Below are 18,390 nucleotides of genomic sequence, written 5' to 3'. Positions count from 1 at the left end.
TCTGTCTCTCTCTGTGTGCGGAGAGTGTGTCTGTCTCTCTGCGTGCGGAGAGTGTGTCTGTCTCTCTCTGTGCGGAGAGTGTGTCTGTCTCTCTGTGTGTGTGTGGAGAGTGTGTCTGTCTCTCTCTGTGTGCGGAGAGTGTGTCTGTCTCTCTGTGTGTGGAGAGTGTGTCTGTCTCTCTCTGTGTGTGTGGAGAGTGTGTCTGTCTCTGTGTGTGTGGAGTGTGTCTGTCTCTGTGTGTGTGGAGAGTGTGTCTGTCTCTGTGTGTGTGGAGAGTGTGTCTGTCTCTCTGTGTGTGGAGAGTGTGTCTGTCTCTCTCTGTGTGCGGAGAGTGTGTCTGTCTCTCTGCGTGCGGAGAGTGTGTCTGTCTCTCTCTGTGCGGAGAGTGTGTCTGTCTCTCTGTGTGTGTGTGGAGAGTGTGTCTGTCTCTCTCTGTGTGCGGAGAGTGTGTCTGTCTCTCTGTGTGTGGAGAGTGTGTCTGTCTCTCTCTGTGTGTGTGGAGAGTGTGTCTGTCTCTGTGTGTGTGGAGTGTGTCTGTCTCTGTGTGTGTGGAGAGTGTGTCTGTCTCTGTGTGTGTGGAGAGTGTGTCTGTCTCTCTGTGTGTGGAGAGTGTGTCTGTCTCTCTCTGTGTGTGGAGAGTGTGTCTGTCTCTCTGTGTGTGGAGAGTGTGTCTGTCTCTCTCTGTGTGTGGAGAGTGTGTCTGTCTCTCTGTGTGTGGAGAGTGTGTCTCTCTCTCTCTGTGTGAAGTGTGTGTCTCTCTCTGTGTGTGGAGAGTGTGTCTGTCTCTCTGTGTGTGGAAAGTGTGTCTGTCTCTCTCTCTGTGTGGAGAGTGTGTCTGTCTCTCTGTGTGTGGAGAGTGTGTCTGTCTCTCTCTGTGTGCGGAGAGTGTGTCTGTCTCTCTGTGTGTGGAGAGTGTGTCTGTCTCTGTGTGCGGAGAGTGTGTCTGTCTCTCTGTGTGTGGAGAGTGTGTCTGTCTCTCTCTGTGTGGAGAGTGTGTCTGTCTCTCTCTGTGTGCGGAGAGTGTGTCTGTCTCTCTGTGTGTGGAGAGTGTGTCTGTCTCTGTGTGCGGAGAGTGTGTCTGTCTCTGTGTGTGGAGAGTGTGTCTGTCTCTCTGTGTGTGGAGAATGTGTCTGTCTCTCTGTGTGTGGAGAGTGTGTCTGTCTCTCTCTGTGTGTGTGGAGAGTGTGTCTGTCTCTCTGTGTGTGGAGAGTGTGTCTGTCTCTCTCTGTGTGCGGAGAGTGTGTCTGTCTCTGTGTGTGGAGAGTGTGTCTGTCTCTCTGTGTGTGGAGAGTGTGTCTGTCTCTCTGTGTGTGGAGAGTGTGTCTGTCTCTCTCTGTGTGTGGAGAGTGTGTCTGTCTCTCTGTGTGTGGAGAGTGTGTCTGTCTCTCTCTGTGTGCGGAGAGTGTGTCTGTCTCTCTGTGTGTGGAGAGTGTGTCTCTCTCTCTGTGTGTGGAGAGTGTGTCTGTCTCTGTGTGTGGAGAGTGTGTCTGTCTCTCTCTGTGTGTGGAGAGTGTGTCTGTCTCTCTCTGTGTGTGGAGAGTGTGTCTGTCTCTCTGTGTGTGGAGAGCGTGTCTGTCTCTCTGTGTGTGGAGAGTGTGTCTGTCTCTCTGTGAGCGGAGAGTGTGTCTGTCTCTCTGTGTGCGGAGAGTGTGTCTGTCTCTCTGTGTGGAGAGTATGTCTGTCTCTCTGTGTGTGGAGAGTGTGTCTGTCTGTCTCTGTGTGTGGAGAGTGTGTCTGTCTCTCTGTGTGTGCGGAGAGTGTGTCTGTCTCTCTCTGTGTGCGGAGAGTGTGTCTGTCTCTCTGTGTGTGGAGAGTGTGTCTGTCTCTCTGTGTGCAGAGAGTGTGTCTGTCTCTCTCTGTGCGGAGAGTGTGTCTGTCTCTATGTGCGGAGAGTGTGTCTGTCTCTCTGTGTGCGGAGAGTGTGTCTGTCTCTATGTGCGGAGAGTGTGTCTGTCTCTCTCTGTGTGTGGAGAGTGTGTCTGTCTCTCTGTGTGTGGAGAGTGTGTCTGTCTCTCTCTGTGTGTGTTGAGTGTGTCTGTCTCTCTCTGTGTGCGGAGAGTGTGTCTGTCTCTGTGTGTGCGGAGAGTGTGTCTGTCTCTGTGTGTGTGGAGAGTGTGTCTGTCTCTCTGTGTGTGGAGAGTGTGTCTGTCTCTGTGTGTGGAGAGTGTGTCTGTCTCTCTGTGTGTGTGGAGAGTGTGTCTGTCTCTCTGTGTGTGGAGAGTGTGTCTGTCTCTCTGTGTGTGGAGAGTGTGTCTGTCTCTCTGTGTGCGGAGAATGTGTCTGTCTCTCTCTGTGTGCGGAGAGTGTGTCTGTCTCTCTCTGTGTGCGGAGAGTGTGTCTGTCTCTCTGTGTGTGGAGAGTGTGTCTGTCTCTCTGTGTGTGGAGAGTGTGTCTGTGTCTCTGTGTGTGCGGAGAGTGTGTCTGTCTCTCTGTGTGTGGAGAGTGTGTCTGTCTCTGTGTGTGGAGAGTGTGTCTGTCTCTCTCTGTGTGCGGAGAGTGTGTCTGTCTCTCTGTGTGTGTGGAGAGTGTGTCTGTCTCTCTGTGTGTGGAGAGTGTGTCTGTCTCTGTGTGTGGAGAGTGTGTCTGTCTCTCTGTGTGTGGAGAGTGTGTCTGTCTCTCTCTGTGTGCGGAGAGTATGTCTGTCTCTCTGTGTGTGGAGAGTGTGTCTGTCTCTCTGTGTGCGGAGAGTGTGTCTGTCTCTCTCTGTGTGTGGAGAGTGTGTCTGTCTCTCTGTGTGTGGAGAGTGTGTCTGTCTCTCTGTGTGTGTGGACAGTGTGTCTGTCTCTGTGTGTGTGGAGAGTGTGTCTGTCTCTCTGTGTGTGGAGAGTGTGTCTGTCTCTCTCTGTGTGTGGAGAGTGTGTCTGTCTCTCTGTGTGTGTGGACAGTGTGTCTGTCTCTGTGTGTGTGGAGAGTGTGTCTGTCTCTCTGTGTGTGGAGAGTGTGTCTGTCTCTCTCTGTGTGTGGAGAGTGTGTCTGTCTCTCTCTGTGTGTGGAGAGTGTGTCTGTCTCTCTCTGTGTGTGGAGAGTGTGTCTGTCTCTCTGTGTGTGGAGAGTGTGTCTGTCTCTCTGTGTGTGGAGAGTGTGTCTGTCTCTCTCTGTGTGCGGAGAGTGTGTCTGTCTCTCTCTGTGTGCGGAGAGTGTGTCTGTCTCTGTGTGTGCGGAGAGTGTTCTGTCTCTGTGTGTGTGGAGAGTGTGTCTGTCTCTCTGTGTGTGGAGAGTGTGTCTGTCTCTCTCTGTGTGTGTTGAGTGTGTCTGTCTCTGTGTGTGCGGAGAGTGTGTCTGTCTCTGTGTGTGTGGAGAGTGTGTCTGTCTCTCTGTGTGTGGAGAGTGTGTCTGTCTCTGTGTGTGGAGAGTGTGTCTGTCTCTCTCTGTGTGCGGAGAGTGTGTCTGTCTCTCTCTGTGTGCGGAGAGTGTGTCTGTCTCTGTGTGTGCGGAGAGTGTGTCTGTCTCTGTGTGTGTGGAGAGTGTGTCTGTCTCTCTGTGTGTGGAGAGTGTGTCTGTCTCTGTGTGTGGAGAGTGTGTCTGTCTCTCTGTGTGTGTGGAGAGTGTGTCTGTCTCTCTGTGTGTGGAGAGTGTGTCTGTCTCTCTGTGTGTGGAGAGTGTGTCTGTCTCTCTGTGTGCGGAGAATGTGTCTGTCTCTCTCTGTGTGCGGAGAGTGTGTCTGTCTCTCTCTGTGTGCGGAGAGTGTGTCTGTCTCTCTGTGTGTGGAGAGTGTGTCTGTCTCTCTGTGTGTGGAGAGTGTGTCTGTGTCTCTGTGTGTGCGGAGAGTGTGTCTGTCTCTCTGTGTGTGGAGAGTGTGTCTGTCTCTGTGTGTGGAGACTGTGTCTGTCTCTCTCTGTGTGCGGAGAGTGTGTCTGTCTCTCTGTGTGTGTGGAGAGTGTGTCTGTCTCTCTGTGTGTGGAGAGTGTGTCTGTCTCTGTGTGTGGAGAGTGTGTCTGTCTCTCTGTGTGTGGAGAGTGTGTCTGTCTCTCTCTGTGTGCGGAGAGTATGTCTGTCTCTCTGTGTGCAGAGAGTGTGTCTGTCTCTCTCTGTGTGTGGAGAGTGTGTCTGTCTCTCTGTGTGTGGAGAGTGTGTCTGTCTCTCTGTGTGTGTGGACAGTGTGTCTGTCTCTGTGTGTGTGGAGAGTGTGTCTGTCTCTCTGTGTGTGGAGAGTGTGTCTGTCTCTCTGTGTGTGTGGACAGTGTGTCTGTCTCTGTGTGTGTGGAGAGTGTGTCTGTCTCTCTGTGTGTGGAGAGTGTGTCTGTCTCTCTCTGTGTGTGGAGAGTGTGTCTGTCTCTCTCTGTGTGTGGAGAGTGTGTCTGTCTCTCTCTGTGTGTGGAGAGTGTGTCTGTCTCTCTCTGTGCGGAGAGTGTGTCTGTCTCTCTGTGTGTGGAGAGTGTGTCTGTCTCTCTGTGTGTGGAGAGTGTGTCTGTCTCTCTCTGTGTGCGGAGAGTGTGTCTGTCTCTCTCTGTGTGCGGAGAGTGTGTCTGTCTCTCTGTGTGTGGAGAGTGTGTCTGTGTCTCTGTGTGTGTGGAGAGTTTGTCTGTCTCTGTGTGTGTGGAGAGTGTGTCTGTCTCTGTGTGTGGAGAGTGTGTCTGTCTCTCTGTGTGTGTGGAGAGTGTGTCTGTCTCTCTGTGTGTGGAGAGTGTGTCTGTCTCTCTGTGTGTGGAGAGTGTGTCTGTCCCTCTGTGTGCGGAAAGTGTGTCTATCTCTCTGTGTGTGGAGAGTGTGTCTGTCTCTCTGTGTGTGGAGAGTGTGTCTGTCTCTCTGTGTGTGTGGAGAGTGTGTCTGTCTCTCTGTGTGTGTGGAGAGTGTGTCTGTTTCTCTGTGTGTGGAATGTGTGTCTGTCTCTCTCTGTGTGTGGAGAGTGTTTCTGTCTCTCTGCGTGTGGAGAGTGTGTCTGTCTCTCTGTGTGTGGAGAGTGTGTCTGTCTCTCTGTGTGCAGAGAGTGTGTCTGTCTCTCTGTGTGTGGAGAGTGTGCCTGTCTCTCTGTGTGTGGAGAGTGTGTCTGTCTCTGTGTGTGTGGAGAGTGTGTCTGTCTCTGTGTGTGGAGAGTGTGTCTGTCTCTGTGTGTGGAGAGTGTGTCTGTCTCTCTCTCTGTGTGGAGAGTGTGTCTGTCTCTCTGTGTGTGGAGAGTGTGTCTGTCTCTCTGTGTGTGCGGAGAGTGTGTCTGTCTCTCTGTGTGTGGAGAGTGTGTCTGTCTCTGTGTGCGGAGAGTGTGTCTGTCTCTCTGTGTGTGGAGAGTGTGTCTGTCTCTGTGTGTGGAGAGTGTGTCTGTCTCTCTGTGTGGAGAGTGTGTCTGTCTCTCTGTGTGTGGAGAGTGTGTCTGTCTCTCTGTGTGTGGAGAGTGTGTCTGTCTCTCTCTGTGTGTGTGGAGAGTGTGTCTGTCTCTCTGTGTGTGCGGAGAGTGTGTCTGTCTCTCTGTGTGTGGAGAGTGTGTCTGCCTCTCTGTGTGTGGAGAGTGTGTCTGTCTCTCTCTGTGTGTGGAGAGTGTGTCTGTCTCTCTGTGTGTGGAGAGTGTGTCTGTCTCTCTGTGTGTGGAGAGTGTGTCTGTCTCTCTCTGTGTGTGGAGAGTGTGTCTGTCTCTCTGTGTGTGCGGAGAGTGTGTCTGTCTCTCTGTGTGCGGAGAGTGTGTCTGTCTCTCTCTGTGCGGAGAGTGTGTCTGTCTCTCTGTGTGTGGAGAGTGTGTCTGTCTCTCTCTGTGTGTGGAGAGTGTGTCTGTCTCTCTGTGTGTGTGGAGAGTGTGTCTGTATCTCTGTGTGTGGAGAGTGTGTCTGTCTCTGTGTGTGTGGAGAGTGTGTCTGTCTCTCTGTGTGTGGAGAGTGTGTCTGTCTCTGTGTGTGGAGAGTGTGTCTGTCTCTCTCTGTGTGGAGAGTGTGTCTGTCTCTCTGTGTGCGGAGAGTGTGTCTGTCTCTCTGTGTGTGGAGAGTGTGATTGTCTCTGTGTGTGGAGAAGTTGTCTGTCTCTCTGTGTGTGGAGAGTGTGTCTGTCTCTCTCTGTGTGTGTGGAGAGTGTGTCTGTCTCTCTGTGTGTGGAGAGTGTGTCTGTCTCTCTCTGTGTGCGGAGAGTGTGTCTGTCTCTGTGTGTGGAGAGTGTGTCTGTCTCTCTGTGTGTGGAGAGTGTGTCTGTCTCTCTGTGTGTGGAGAGTGTGTCTGTCTCTCTGTGTGTGGAGAGTGTGTCTGTCTCTCTGTGTGTGGAGAGTGTGTCTGTCTCTGTGTGTGGAGAGTGTGTCTGTCTCTGTGTGTGTGGAGAGTGTGTCTGTCTCTCTCTGTGTGTGGAGAGTGTGTCTGTCTCTCTGTGTGTGGAGAGTGTGTCTGTCTCTCTCTGTGTGTGGAGAGTGTGTCTGTCTCTCTGTGTGTGGAGAGTGTGTCTGTCTCTGTGTGTGTGGAGAGTGTGTCTGTCTCTCTCTGTGTGCGGAGAGTGTGTCTGTCTCTCTGTGTGTGGAGAGTGTGTCTCTCTCTCTGTGTGTGGAGAGTGTGTCTGTCTCTGTGTGTGGAGAGTGTGTCTGTCTCTCTCTGTGTGTGGAGAGTGTGTCTGTCTCTGTGTGTGGAGAGTGTGTCTGTCTCTCTCTGTGTGCGGAGAGTGTGTCTCTCTCTCTGTGTGCGGAGAGTGTGTCTCTCTCTCTGTGTGTGGAGAGTGTGTCTGTCTCTCTCTGTGTGTGGAGAGTGTGTCTGTCTCTCTGTGTGTGGAGAGTGTGTCTGTCTCTCTCTGTGTGTGGAGAGTGTGTCTGTCTCTGTGTGTGGAGAGTGTGTCTGTCTCTCTCTGTGTGCGGAGAGTGTGTCTGTCTCTCTCTGTGCGGAGAGTGTGTCTGTCTCTCTGTGTGTGTGTGGAGAGTGTGTCTGTCTCTCTCTGTGTGCGGAGAGTGTGTCTGTCTCTCTGTGTGTGGAGAGTGTGTCTGTCTCTCTCTGTGTGTGTGGAGAGTGTGTCTGTCTCTGTGTGTGTGCAGTGTGTCTGTCTCTGTGTGTGTGGAGAGTGTGTCTGTCTCTGTGTGTGTGGAGAGTGCGTCTGTCTCTCTGTGTGTGGAGAGTGTGTCTGTCTCTCTGTGTGTGTGGAGAGTGTGTCTGTCTCTGTGTGTGTGGAGTGTGTCTGTCTCTGTGTGTGTGGAGAGTGTGTCTGTCTCTGTGTGTGTGGAGAGTGTGTCTGTCTCTCTGTGTGTGGAGAGTGTGTCTGTCTCTCTCTGTGTGCGGAGAGTGTGTCTGTCTCTCTGCGTGCGGAGAGTGTGTCTGTCTCTCTCTGTGCGGAGAGTGTGTCTGTCTCTCTGTGTGTGTGTGGAGAGTGTGTCTGTCTCTCTCTGTGTGCGGAGAGTGTGTCTGTCTCTCTGTGTGTGGAGAGTGTGTCTGTCTCTCTCTGTGTGTGTGGAGAGTGTGTCTGTCTCTGTGTGTGTGGAGTGTGTCTGTCTCTGTGTGTGTGGAGAGTGTGTCTGTCTCTCTGTGTGTGGAGAGTGTGTCTGTCTCTCTGTGTGTGTGGAGAGTGTGTCTGTCTCTGTGTGTGTGGAGAGTGTGTCTGTCTCTGTGTGTGTGGAGAGTGTGTCTGTCTCTGTGTGTGTGGAGAGTGTGTCTGTCTCTTTGTGTGTGGAGAGTGTGTCTGTCTCTCTCTGTGTGCGGAGAGTGTGTCTGTCTCTCTGCGTGCGGAGAGTGTGTCTGTCTCTCTCTGTGCGGAGAGTGTGTCTGTCTCTCTGTGTGTGTGTGGAGAGTGTGTCTGTCTCTCTCTGTGTGCGGAGAGTGTGTCTGTCTCTCTGTGTGTGGAGAGTGTGTCTGTCTCTCTCTGTGTGTGTGGAGAGTGTGTCTGTCTCTGTGTGTGTGGAGTGTGTCTGTCTCTGTGTGTGTGGAGAGTGTGTCTGTCTCTGTGTGTGTGGAGAGTGTGTCTGTCTCTCTGTGTGTGGAGAGTGTGTCTGTCTCTCTCTGTGTGTGGAGAGTGTGTCTGTCTCTCTGTGTGTGGAGAGTGTGTCTGTCTCTCTCTGTGTGTGGAGAGTGTGTCTGTCTGTCTCTGTGTGTGGAGAGTGTGTCTGTCTCTCTGTGTGTGGAGAGTGTGTCTGTCTCTCTGTGTGTGGAGAGTGTGTCTGTCTCTCTCTGTGTGTGTGGAGAGTGTGTCTGTCTCTCTGTGTGTGTGGAGAGTGTGTCTGTCTCTCTCTGTGTGTGGAGAGTGTGTCTGTCTCTCTGTGTGTGGAGAGTGTGTCTGTCTCTCTGTGTGTGGAGAGTGTGTCTGTCTCTCTGTGTGCGGAGAGTGTGTCTGTCTCTCTCTGTGTGTGGAGAGTGTGTCTGTCTCTGTGTGTGGAGAGTGTGTCTGTCTCTCTCTGTGTGTGGAGAGTGTGTCTGTCTCTCTGTGTGCGGAGAGTGTGTCTGTCTCTCTGTGTGTGGAGAGTGTGTCTGTCTCTCTGTGTGTGGAGAGTGTGTCTGTCTCTCTCTGTGTGTGGAGAGTGTGTCTCTCTCTGTGTGTGTGGAGAGTGTGTCTGTCTCTCTCTGTGTGCGGACAGCGTGCTGGAACACTGGACGTCTCGCTCCAACGTTGCAATGAGTCATCCCTGACACCACCCCCCTCCCACCCCACCCCAGTCCGTTGGTAAAACCCAGCCCGACCTCTGGCTGTGCTAACTGCAGCCTTATTTGGAATAAAAGAGACATTCACTGAACAGCTGCCTCCAGATGTGCTGCTCTCCGTCCCCTGCCAAGGGTTGCTACCTAAAGGCAGCAAGGGAGGAGGAGGAGGCTGGGTGGCCGAGGGGGTGGGAGGTTGGTGCTTTCGGACGCTTGCTGCGTACAGGGACAAATCCCTCGGAGCGCGGGCTGACTCACGCTGTCTCCCGGAAATCCGAGACTGCGGGCAATGAACGCGGCCAGGCCGGATTGGATGGCTCATCCAGGCCTCAGGCTCCCTCATCCCACTCCCTCTCCCTCTAGCCCCCACCCTGATACCCTCCCCCCCCCCCCGCCACCCCCCCCCCCCCCACAGCTGGGGTGGGGGGGAGGGGTAGGTCACGCTCCAGTGCGATTCGTCCAGAGACGCCACGCGTAACGTCCTGGGGGTCGAGCCCTGCCAGGGCCTGGTCTGAATTACGCGAAGGACCTGGAATGATAGTGTGACGACATCGCCCGCGAATCCGCGGTCGGACAACCCGGTCACCGAAACTGCCCCCCCTCCCCGAGCCGATCAGGGCCTACACGTGACTCCAGACCCACACACAGCCATGTGGTAGACTCTTAACTGCCACCCTCTCCCCCCCCCCCCCCCCCCCCCCCCCCCCTGCCCGCGGCACTCAGGGTGGGATAAAGCCATGCTGGCCTCGCCAGGGAGTCCCGTGAGAGGATTAATAAAAATCTCTGTTTAATGTGAGGGAGTGGGTGCTGTGGGAGGGTCAGTGCTGAGGGAGTGGGTGCTGTGGGAGGGTCAGTGCTGAGGGAGTGGGTGCTGTGGGAGGGTCAGTGCTGAGGGAGCGGGTGTTGTGGGAGGGTCAGTGCTGAGGGAGTGGGTGCTGTGGGAGGGTCAGTGCTGAGGGAGTGGGTGCTGTGGGAGGGTCAGTGCTGAGGGAGTGGGTGCTGTGGGAGGGTCAGCGCTGAGGGATTGGGTGCTGTGGGAGGGTCAGTGCTGAGGGAGTGGGTGCTGTGCGAGGGTCAGTGCTGAGGGATTTGGCGCTGTGGGAGGGTCAGTGCTGAGGGAGCGGGCGCTGTGGGAGGGTCAGTGTGGGTGCTGTGGGAGGGTCAGTGCTGAGGGAGTGGGTGCTGTGGGAGGGTCAGTGCTGAGGGAGCGGGTGCTGTGGGAGGGTCAATGCTGAGGGAGTGGGTGCTGTGGGAGGGTCAGTGCTGAGGGAGTGGGTGCTGTGGGAGGGTCAGTGCTGAGGGAGTGGGCGCTGTGGAAGGGTCAGTGCTGAGAGAGCGGGCGCTGTGGGAGGCTCAGTGCTGAGGGAGTGGGTGCTGTGGGAGGGTCAGTGCTGAGGGAGCGGGTGCTGTGGGAGGGTCAGTGCTAAGGGAGTGGGTGCTGTGGGAGGGTCAGTGCTGAGGGAGCGGGCGCTGTGGGAGGGTCAATGCTGAGGGAGTGGGTGCTGTGGGAGGGTCAGTGCTGAGGGAGTGGGCGCTGTGGGAGGGTCAGTACTGAGGGAGTGGGTGCTGTGGGAGGGTCAGTGCTGAGGGAGCGGGCGCTGTGGGAGGGTCAGTGCTGAGGGAGCGGGTGCTGTGGGAGGGTCAGTGCTGAGGGAGCGGGCGCTGTGAGAGGGTCAGTGCTGAGGGAGCGGGCGCTGTGGGAGGGTCAGTGCTGAGGGAGTGGGTGCTGTGAGAGGGTCAGTGCTGAGGGAGCGGGCGCTGTGGGAGGGTCAGTGCTGAGGGAGCGGGTGCTGTGGGAGGGTCAGTGCTGAGGGAGTGGGTGCTGCGGGAGGGTCAGCGCTGAGGGGGTGGGTGCTGTGGGAGGGTCAGTGCTGAGGGAGTGGGTGCTGCGGGAGGGTCAGCGCTGAGGGAGTGGGTGCTGTGGGAGGGTCAGTGCTGAGGGAGCGGGCGCTGTGAGATGGTCAGTGCTGAGGGAGCGGGCGCTGTGGGAGGGTCAGCGCTGAGGGAGTGGGTGCTGTGAGAGGGTCAGTGCTGAGGGAGCGGGCGCTGTGGGAGGGTCAGTGCTGAGGGAGCGGGTGCTGTGGGAGAGTCAGTGCTGAGGGAGTGGGTGCTGTGGGAGGGTCAGCGCTGAGGGAGTGGGTGCTGTGAGAGGGTCAGTGCTGAGGGAGCGGGCGCTGTGGGAGGGTCAGTGCTGAGGGAGTGGGTGCTGTGGGAGGGTCAGTGCTGAGGGAGTGGGTGCTGTGAGAGGGTCAGTGCTGAGGGAGCGGGCGCTGTGGGAGGGTCAGTGCTGAGGGAGCGGGTGCTGTGGGAGAGTTCAGTGCTGAGGGGAGTGGGTGCTGTGGGAGGGTCAGCGCTGAGGGAGTGGGTGCTGTGAGAGGGTCAGTGCTGAGGGAGCGGGCGCTGTGGGAGGGTCAGTGCTGAGGGAGTGGGTGCTGTGGGAGGGTCAGTGCTGAGGGAGTGGGTGCTGTGAGAGGGTCAGTGCTGAGGGAGTGGGTGCTGTGGGAGGGTCAGTGCTGAGGGAGTGGGTGCTGTGAGAGGGTCAGTGCTGAGGGAGCGGGCGCTGTGGGAGGGTCAGTGCTGAGGGAGTGGGTGCTGTGGGAGGGTCAGTGCTGAGGGAGCGGGCGCTGTGGGAGGGTCAGTGCTGAGGGAGTGGGTGCTGTGGGAGAGTCAGTGCTGAGGGAGTGGGTGCTGTGAGAGGGTCAGCGCTGAGGGAGCGGGGTGCTGTGGGAGGGTCAGCGCTGAGGGAGTGGGTGCTAAGGGAGGGTCAGTGCTGAGGGAGCGGGCGCTGTGGGAGGGTCAGTGCTGAGGGAGTGAGTGCTGTGGGAGTGTCAGTGCTGAGGGAGTGGGTGCTGTGGGAGGGTCAGTGCTGAGGGAGCGGGTGCTGTGGGAGGGTCAGTGCTGAGGGAGTGGGGGCTGTCGGAGGGTCACTGCTGAGGGAGCGGGTGCTGTGGGAGGGTCAGTGCTGAGGGAAGGTCAGTGCTGTGGGAGGGTCAGCGCTGAGGGGTTGGGTGCTGAGGGAAGGTCAGTGCTGTGGGAGGGTCAGCGCTGAGGGAGTGGGTGCTGTGGGAGAGTCAGTGCTGAGGGAGTGGGTGCTGTGGGAGGGTCAGTGCTGAGGGAGCGGGTGCTGTGGGAGGGTCAGTGCTGAGGGAGTGGGCGCTGTGGGAGGGTCAGTGCTGAGGGAGCGGGCGCTGTGGGAGGGTCAGTGCTGAGGGAGTGGGCGCTTTGGGAGGGTCAGTGCTGAGGGAGTGGGTGCTGTGGGAGGGTCAGTGCTGAGGGAGTGGGTGCTGTAGGAGGGTCAGTGCTGAGGGAGCGGGCGCTGTGGGAGGGTCAGTGCTGAGGGAAGGTCAGTGCTGTGTGAGGGTCAGTGCTGAGGGAGTGGGTGCTGTGGGAGAGTCAGTGCTGAGGGAGTGGGCGCTGTGTGTGGGTCAGTGCTGAGGGAGTGGGGGCTGTGGGAGGGTCAGTGCTGAGGGAGTGGGCGCTTTGGGAGGGTCAGTGCTGAGGGAGTGGGTGCTGTGTGAGGGTCAGCGCTGAGGGAGTGGGTGCTGTGGGAGGGTCAGTGCTGAGGGAGTGGGTGCTGTAGGAGGGTCAGTGCTGAGGGAGTGGGCGCTGTGAGAGGGTCAGTGCTGAGGGAGCGGGTGCTGTGGGAGGGTCAGCGCTGAGGGAGTGGGTGCTAAGGGAGGGTCAGTGCTGAGGGAGCGGGCGCTGTTGGAGGGTCAGTGCTGAGGGAGTGAGTGCTGTGGGAGGGTCAGTGCTGAGGGAGTGGGTGCTGTGGGAGGGTCAGTGCTGAGGGAGCGGGTGCTGTGGGAGGGTCAGTGCTGAGGGAGTGGGTGCTGTGGGAGGGTCAGTGCTGAGGGAGCGGGTGCTGTGGGAGGGTCAGTGCTGAGGGAGTGGGTGCTGTGGGAGGGTCACCGCTGAGGGAGTGGGTGATGTGGGAGGGTCAGTGCTGAGGGAGTGGGCGCTGTGGGAGGGTCAGTGCTGAGGGAGCGGGCGCTGAGGGAAGGTCAGTGCTGTGGGAGGGTCAACGCTGAGGGAGTGGGTGCTGTGTGAGGGTCAGCGCTGAGGGAGTGGGCGCTGTGGGAGGGTCAGTGCTGAGGGAGTGGGCGCTGTGGGAGGGTCAGTGCTGAGGGAGCGGGTGCTGTGGGAGGGTCAGTGCTGAGGGAGCGGGCGCTGTGGGAGGGTCAGTGCTGAGGGAGTGGGTGCTGTGGGAGGGTCAGTGCTGAGGGAGCGGCTGCTGAGGGAGGGTCAGTGCTGAGGGAGCGGGCGCTGTGGGAGGGTCAGTGCTGAGGGAGTGGGTGCTGTGGGAGGGTCAGTGCTGAGTGAGCGGGTGCTGTGGGAGGGTCAGTGCTGAGGGAGTGAGTGTTGTGGGAGGGTCAATGCTGAGGGAGCGGGTGCTGTGGGAGGTTTAGTTCTGAGGGAGTGGGTGCTGTGGGCGGGTCAGTGCTGAGGGAGTTGGGGCTGTGGGAGGGTCAGTGCTGAGGGAGCGGGTGCTGAGGGAGGGTCAGTGCTGAGGGAGCGGGCGCTGTGGGAGGGTCAGCGCTGAGGGAGTGGGTGCTGAGGGAAGGTCAGTGCTGTGGGAGGGTCAGCGCTGAGGGAGTGAGTGCTGTGTGAGGGTCAGCACTGAGGGAGTGGGCGCTGTGGGAGGGTCAGTGCTGAGGGAGTGGGCGCTGTGGGAGGGTCAGTGCTGAGGGAGCGGGTGCTGTGGGAGGGTCAGTGCTGAGGGAGCGGGCGCTGTGGGAGGGTCAGTGCTGAGGGAGTGGGTGCTGTGGGAGGGTCAGTGCTGAGGGAGTGGGTGCTGTGGGAGGGTCAGTGCTGAGGGAGTGGGGGCTGTGGGAGGGTCAGTGCTGAGGGAGCGGGCGCTGTGGGAGGGTCAGTGCTGAGGGAGCGGGCGCTGTGGGAGGGTCAGTGCTGATGGAGTGGGTGCTGTGGGAGGGTCAGTGCTGAGGGAGCGGGTGCTGTGGGAGGGTCAGTGCTGATGGAGTGGGTGCTGTGGGAGGGTCAGCGCTGAGGGAGTGGGTGCTGTGGGAGGGTCAGTGCTGAGGGAGTGGGTGCTGTGGGAGGGTCAGTGCTGAGGGAGTGGGGGCTGTGGGAGGGTCAGTGCTGAGGGAGCGGGCGCTGTGGGAGGGTCAGTGCTGAGGGAGCGGGCGCTGTGGGAGGGTCAGTGCTGAGGGAGTGGGTGCTGTGGGAGGGTCAGTGCTGAGGGAGCGGGTGCTGTGGGAGGGTCAGTGCTGATGGAGTGGATGCTGTGGGAGGTTCAGTGCTGTGGGAGGGTCAATGCTGAGGGAGCGGGTGCTGTGGGAGGGTCAGTGCTGAGGGAGTGGGTGCTGTGGGAGGGTCAGTGCTGTGCGAGTGGGCGCTGTGGGAGGGTCAGTGCTGAGGGAGTGGGTGCTGTGGGAGGGTCAGTGCTGAGGGAGTGGGTGCTGTGGGAGGGTCAGTGCTGAGGGAGCGGGTGCTGTGGGAGGGTCAGTGCTGAGGGAGGGGGCGCTGTGGGAGGGTCAGTGCTGAGGGAGTGGGTGCTGTGGGAGGGTCAGTGCTGAGGGAGTGGGTGCTGTGGGAGGGTCAGTGCTGAGGGAGTGGGTGCTGTGGGAGGGTCAGTGCTGAGGGAGTGGGTGCTGTGGGAGGGTCAGTGCTGAGGGAGCGGGTGCTGTGGGAGGGTCAGTGCTGAGGGAGTGGGTGCTGTGGGAGGGTCAGTGCTGAGGGAGTGGGTGCTGAGGGAGGGTCAGTGCTGAGGGAGTGGGTGCTGTGGGAGGGTCAGTGCTGAGGGAGTGGGTGCTGTGGGAGGGTCAGTGCTGAGGGAGTGGGTGCTGTGGGAGGGTCAGTGCTGAGGGAGCGGGTGCTGTGGGAGGGTCAGTGCTGAGGGAGTGGGTGCTGTGGGAGGGTCAGTGCTGAGGGAGCGGGTGCTGTGGGAGGGTCAGTGCTGAGGGAGTGGGTGCTGTGGGAGGGTCAGTGCTGAGGGAGTGGGTGCTGTGGGAGGGTCAGTGCTGAGGGAGTGGGTGCTGTGGGAGGGTCAGTGCTGAGGGAGTGGGTGCTGTGGGAGGGTCAGTGCTGAGGGAGTGGGTGCTGTGGGAGGGTCAGTGCTGAGGGAGTGGGCGCTGTGGGAGGGTCAGTGCTGAGGGAGTGGGCGCTGTGGGAGGGTCAGTGCTGAGGGAGTGGGTGCTGTGGGAGGGTCAGTGCTGAGGGAGTGGGTGCTGTGGGAGGGTCAGTGCTGAGGGAGTGGGTGCTGTGGGAGGGTCAGTGCTGAGGGAGCGGGCCCTGTTTTTATCAGGCTGGGTTGTGTGTGTGTTAACCTGAGCCGTGTCCCTGTTCTCATTAGACAACGGCATCCGGTCCGTTTCTGCTTCGGATTTTGCGGGGCTCCCAAATCTCCAGTGGTTGGACCTGAGCCGGAACAGGATCGCGGGAGACAGCTTGGATTCCGACGCTTTCCGGGTGAGTTCTGTCTGTCTGTCCGTCCCACCGCTCCCTCTGTCTGGCTGTGTATCCCGACCCTGCCCCTCCCACTCTCCTCCCATCCCCCACTCGGCCACGCTGCCCACCCCCAATTGTCCCTCCTTCCTTGAGAAAGATTGGGTGACCCGCCACCTTGAACCGTTGCCGTTCACCCACCCCTCTCCCCTTCCCTTCCCCCTCAGGACAATGTGCCCCTCCCCCGTTCGGAGTGGGGAGGAGGGGGAGTCCCAGGTTTCTGACCCTGAAGATACGACATATATCGGCTGCCCCTTCTTCTGTGCCGGGGTGGTGGGGGGGGGGGTGGGTTTGTAAGAGGGGCTAGGTTTGTGAAGGTGCTGTCGGAGGTGGCTCGCCAAGTCTGTCCTGCTGACGGTAAACACACTGCTGTCCGTCGGCAGTGAGGGGGAGGGAGGGGGTGCTGGAGCCCAGCCGGGCATTCCTAATGAGCCCAGCTACCTCGGGGGTGGGAAGGAGGGAGTGTTGGAGTTTAGCCAAATGCCCCTTTGATGTCAAGGGTTGTCCCTCGCCCCTCCCCTCTAGAATTCAGCTCCTTTATCTCTGTCCTCTCCTCCAGCCCCCTACACCCCCTCCCTATCTCCGTCCCCTCCTCCAGCCCCATACACCCCCTCCCTATCTCCGTCCCCTCCTCCAGCCCCCTACACCCCCTCCCTATCTCCGTCCCCACCTCCAGCCCCCTACACCCCCTCCCTATCTCCGTCCCCTCCTCCAGCCCCTACACCCCCTCCCTATCTCCGTCCCCTCCTCCAGCCCCTATACCCCCTCCCTATCTCCGTCCCCACCTCCAGCCCCCTACACCCCCTCCCTATCTCCGTCCCCTCCTCCAGCCCCTATACCCCCTCCCTATCTCCGTCCCCTCCTCCAGCCCCTACACCCCCTCCCTATCCCCGTCCCCTCCTCCAGCCCCCTACACCCCCTCCCTATCTCCGACCCTCCTCCAGCCCCTACACCCCCTCCCTATCTCTGTCCCCTCCTCCAGCCCCTACACCCCCTCCCTATCTCTGTCCCCTCCTCCAGCCCCTACACCCCCTCCCTATCCCCGTCCCCTCCTCCAGCTCCCTACACCCCCTCCCTATCCCCGTCCCCTCCTCCAGCTCCCTACACCCCCTCCCTATCTCCGTCCCCTCCTCCAGCTCCCTACACCCCCTCCCTATCTCCGTCCCCTCCTCCAGCCCCTACACCCCCTCCCTATCTCTGTCCCCTCCTCCAGCCCCTACACCCCCTCCCTATCTCTGTCCCCTCCTCCAGCCCCTACACCCCCTCCCTATCCCCGTCCCCTCCTCCAGCTCCCTACACCCCCTCCCTATCCCCGTCCCCTCCTCCAGCCCCCTACACCCCCTCCCTATCTCCGTTCCATCCTCCAGTCCCTACACCTCCTCCCTATCTCTGTCCCCTCCTCCAGCCCCTACACCCCCTCCCTATCCCCGTCCCCTCCTCCAGCCCCTGCACCCCCTCCCTATCTCTGTCCCCTCCTCCAGCCCCTACACCCCCTCCCTATCTCCGTCCCCTCCTCCAGCCCCTACACCCCCTCCCTATCTCCGTCCCCTCCTCCAGCCCCAGAACTAGAGGGGGGTAGGTTTAAGGTGAAAGGGGGGAAAGGGACCCGAGGGGTAACTTTTCCCCCCAGAGGGTGGTGCGTGTGTGGAACGAGCTGCCAGAGGAAGTGGTGGGGGCTGGTACAATGCCAACATTTAAAAGGATGGGGGGGGGGGGGACATGGATAGGAAGGGTTTAGGGGGAGATGGGCCAAGTGCTGGCAAACGGGGACTGGATTAGGTTAGGGTATCTGGGTCAGCACGGACGGGGTGGGCCGAAGGGCCTGTTTCCACGCTGGACGTCTCTGCGTACTCCCCCCTCGGCAATTCATCCCTCACGGAAGAACTCGGGAGCGGCTTCCTGGAGCGCTGTCCTTCAGGAATGTTGTGAGGTCCCGTAGCTCCCTCTACACTGTCCCTCATTCCCAGGGACAGGGGGGTTAGATACAGAGGAAAGCTCCCTCTACACTGTCCCCCCACTCCCAGGGACAGGGGGTTAGATACAGAGTAAAGCTCCCTGTACACTGTCCCCCACTCCCAGGGACAGGGGGTTAGATACAGAGTAAAGCTCTCTCTACACCGTCCCCCCACTCCCAGGGACAGGGGGTTAGATACAGAGTAAAGCTCCCCCTACACTGTCCCCCACTCCCAGGGACAGGGGGTTAGATACAGAGTAAAGCTCCCTCTACACTGTCCCTCATTCCCAGGGACAGGGGGGTTAGATACAGAGGAAAGCTCCCTCTACACCGTCCCCCCACTCCCAGGGACAGGGGGTTAGATACAGAGTAAAGCTCCCTCTACACTGTCCCCCCACTCCCAGGGACAGGGGGTTAGATACAGAGTAAAGCTCCCCCTACACTGTCCCCCACTCCCAGGGACAGGGGGTTAGATACAGAGTAAAGCTCCCTCTACACTGTCCCCCACTCCCAGGGACAGGGGGTTAGATACAGAGTAAAGCTCTCTCTACACTGTCCCCCACTCCCAGGGACATGGGGTTAGATACAAAGTAAAGCTCTCTCTCCACTGTCCCCCACTCCCAGGGACAGGGGGTTAGATACAGAGTAAAGCTCCCTCTACACTGTCCCCCCACTCCCAGGGACAGGGGGTTAGATACAGAGTAAAGCTCCCCCTACACTGTCCCCCACTCCCAGGGACAGGGGGTTAGATACAGAGTAAAGCTCCCTTTACACTGTCCCCCACACCCAGGGACAGGGGATTAGATACAGAGTAAAGCTCACTCTACACTGTCCCCCACTCCCAGGGACAGGGGGTTAGATACAGAGTAAAGCTCTCTCTACACTGTCCCCCACTCCCAGGGACAGGGGATTAGATACAGAGTAAAGCTCTCTCTACACTGTCCCCCCACTCCCAGGGACAGGGGGTTAGATACAGAGTAAAGCTCCCTCTGCAATGCCCCCCAGTCCCAGGGACAGGGGGTTAGATACAGAGTAAAGCTCCGTCTACACTGTCCCCCACTCCCAGGGACAGGGGGTTAGATACAGAGTAAAGCTCCCTCTACACTGTCCCCCAGTCCCAGGGACAGGGGGTTAGATACAGAGTAAAGCTCCCCCTACACTGTCCCCCACTCCCAGGGACAGGGGGTTAGATACAGAGTAAAGCTCCCTTTACACTGTCCCCCACACCCAGGGACAGGGGATTAGATACAGAGTAAAGCTCACTCTACACTGTCTCCCACTCCCAGGGACAGGGGGTTAGATACAGAGTAAAGCTCTCTCTACACTGTCCCCCACTCCCAGGGACAGGGGATTAGATACAGAGTAAAGCTCCCTCTACACTGTCCCCCCACTCCCAGGGACCGGGGTTTAGATACAGAGTAAAGCTCCCTCTGCAATGTCCCCCAGTCCCAGGGACAGGGG

At 58.9% G+C, this 18,390-nt stretch overlaps 1 protein-coding gene across 1 annotated transcript in view; it reads left to right on the top strand.

Annotated features, from left to right (window-relative positions):
- Positions 1 to 18,390, top strand: part of LOC122545413 (uncharacterized) — a gene marked incomplete at its 3' end in the record, with an annotated part of 150,929 nt that overhangs the window by 105,856 nt on the left and 26,683 nt on the right. Inside the window, exon 4 of the mRNA XM_087985754.1 lies at positions 14,824 to 14,939. Within this exon, the coding sequence (XP_087841880.1) occupies positions 14,824 to 14,939 (116 nt within the window). The remainder of the gene's footprint in view (positions 1 to 14,823; positions 14,940 to 18,390) is intronic.

The sequence above is a fragment of the Chiloscyllium plagiosum genome, unplaced genomic scaffold (assembly GCF_037043375.1).
Source record: "Chiloscyllium plagiosum isolate Xiang-an unplaced genomic scaffold, Cpla_swu_hap1 HiC_scaffold_219, whole genome shotgun sequence".
Classification (NCBI taxonomy): Eukaryota; Metazoa; Chordata; class Chondrichthyes; order Orectolobiformes; family Hemiscylliidae; genus Chiloscyllium; species Chiloscyllium plagiosum.
The sequence above is the reverse complement of the archived record's forward strand: the minus strand, read 5'-3'. Positions and strand labels throughout refer to the sequence as shown.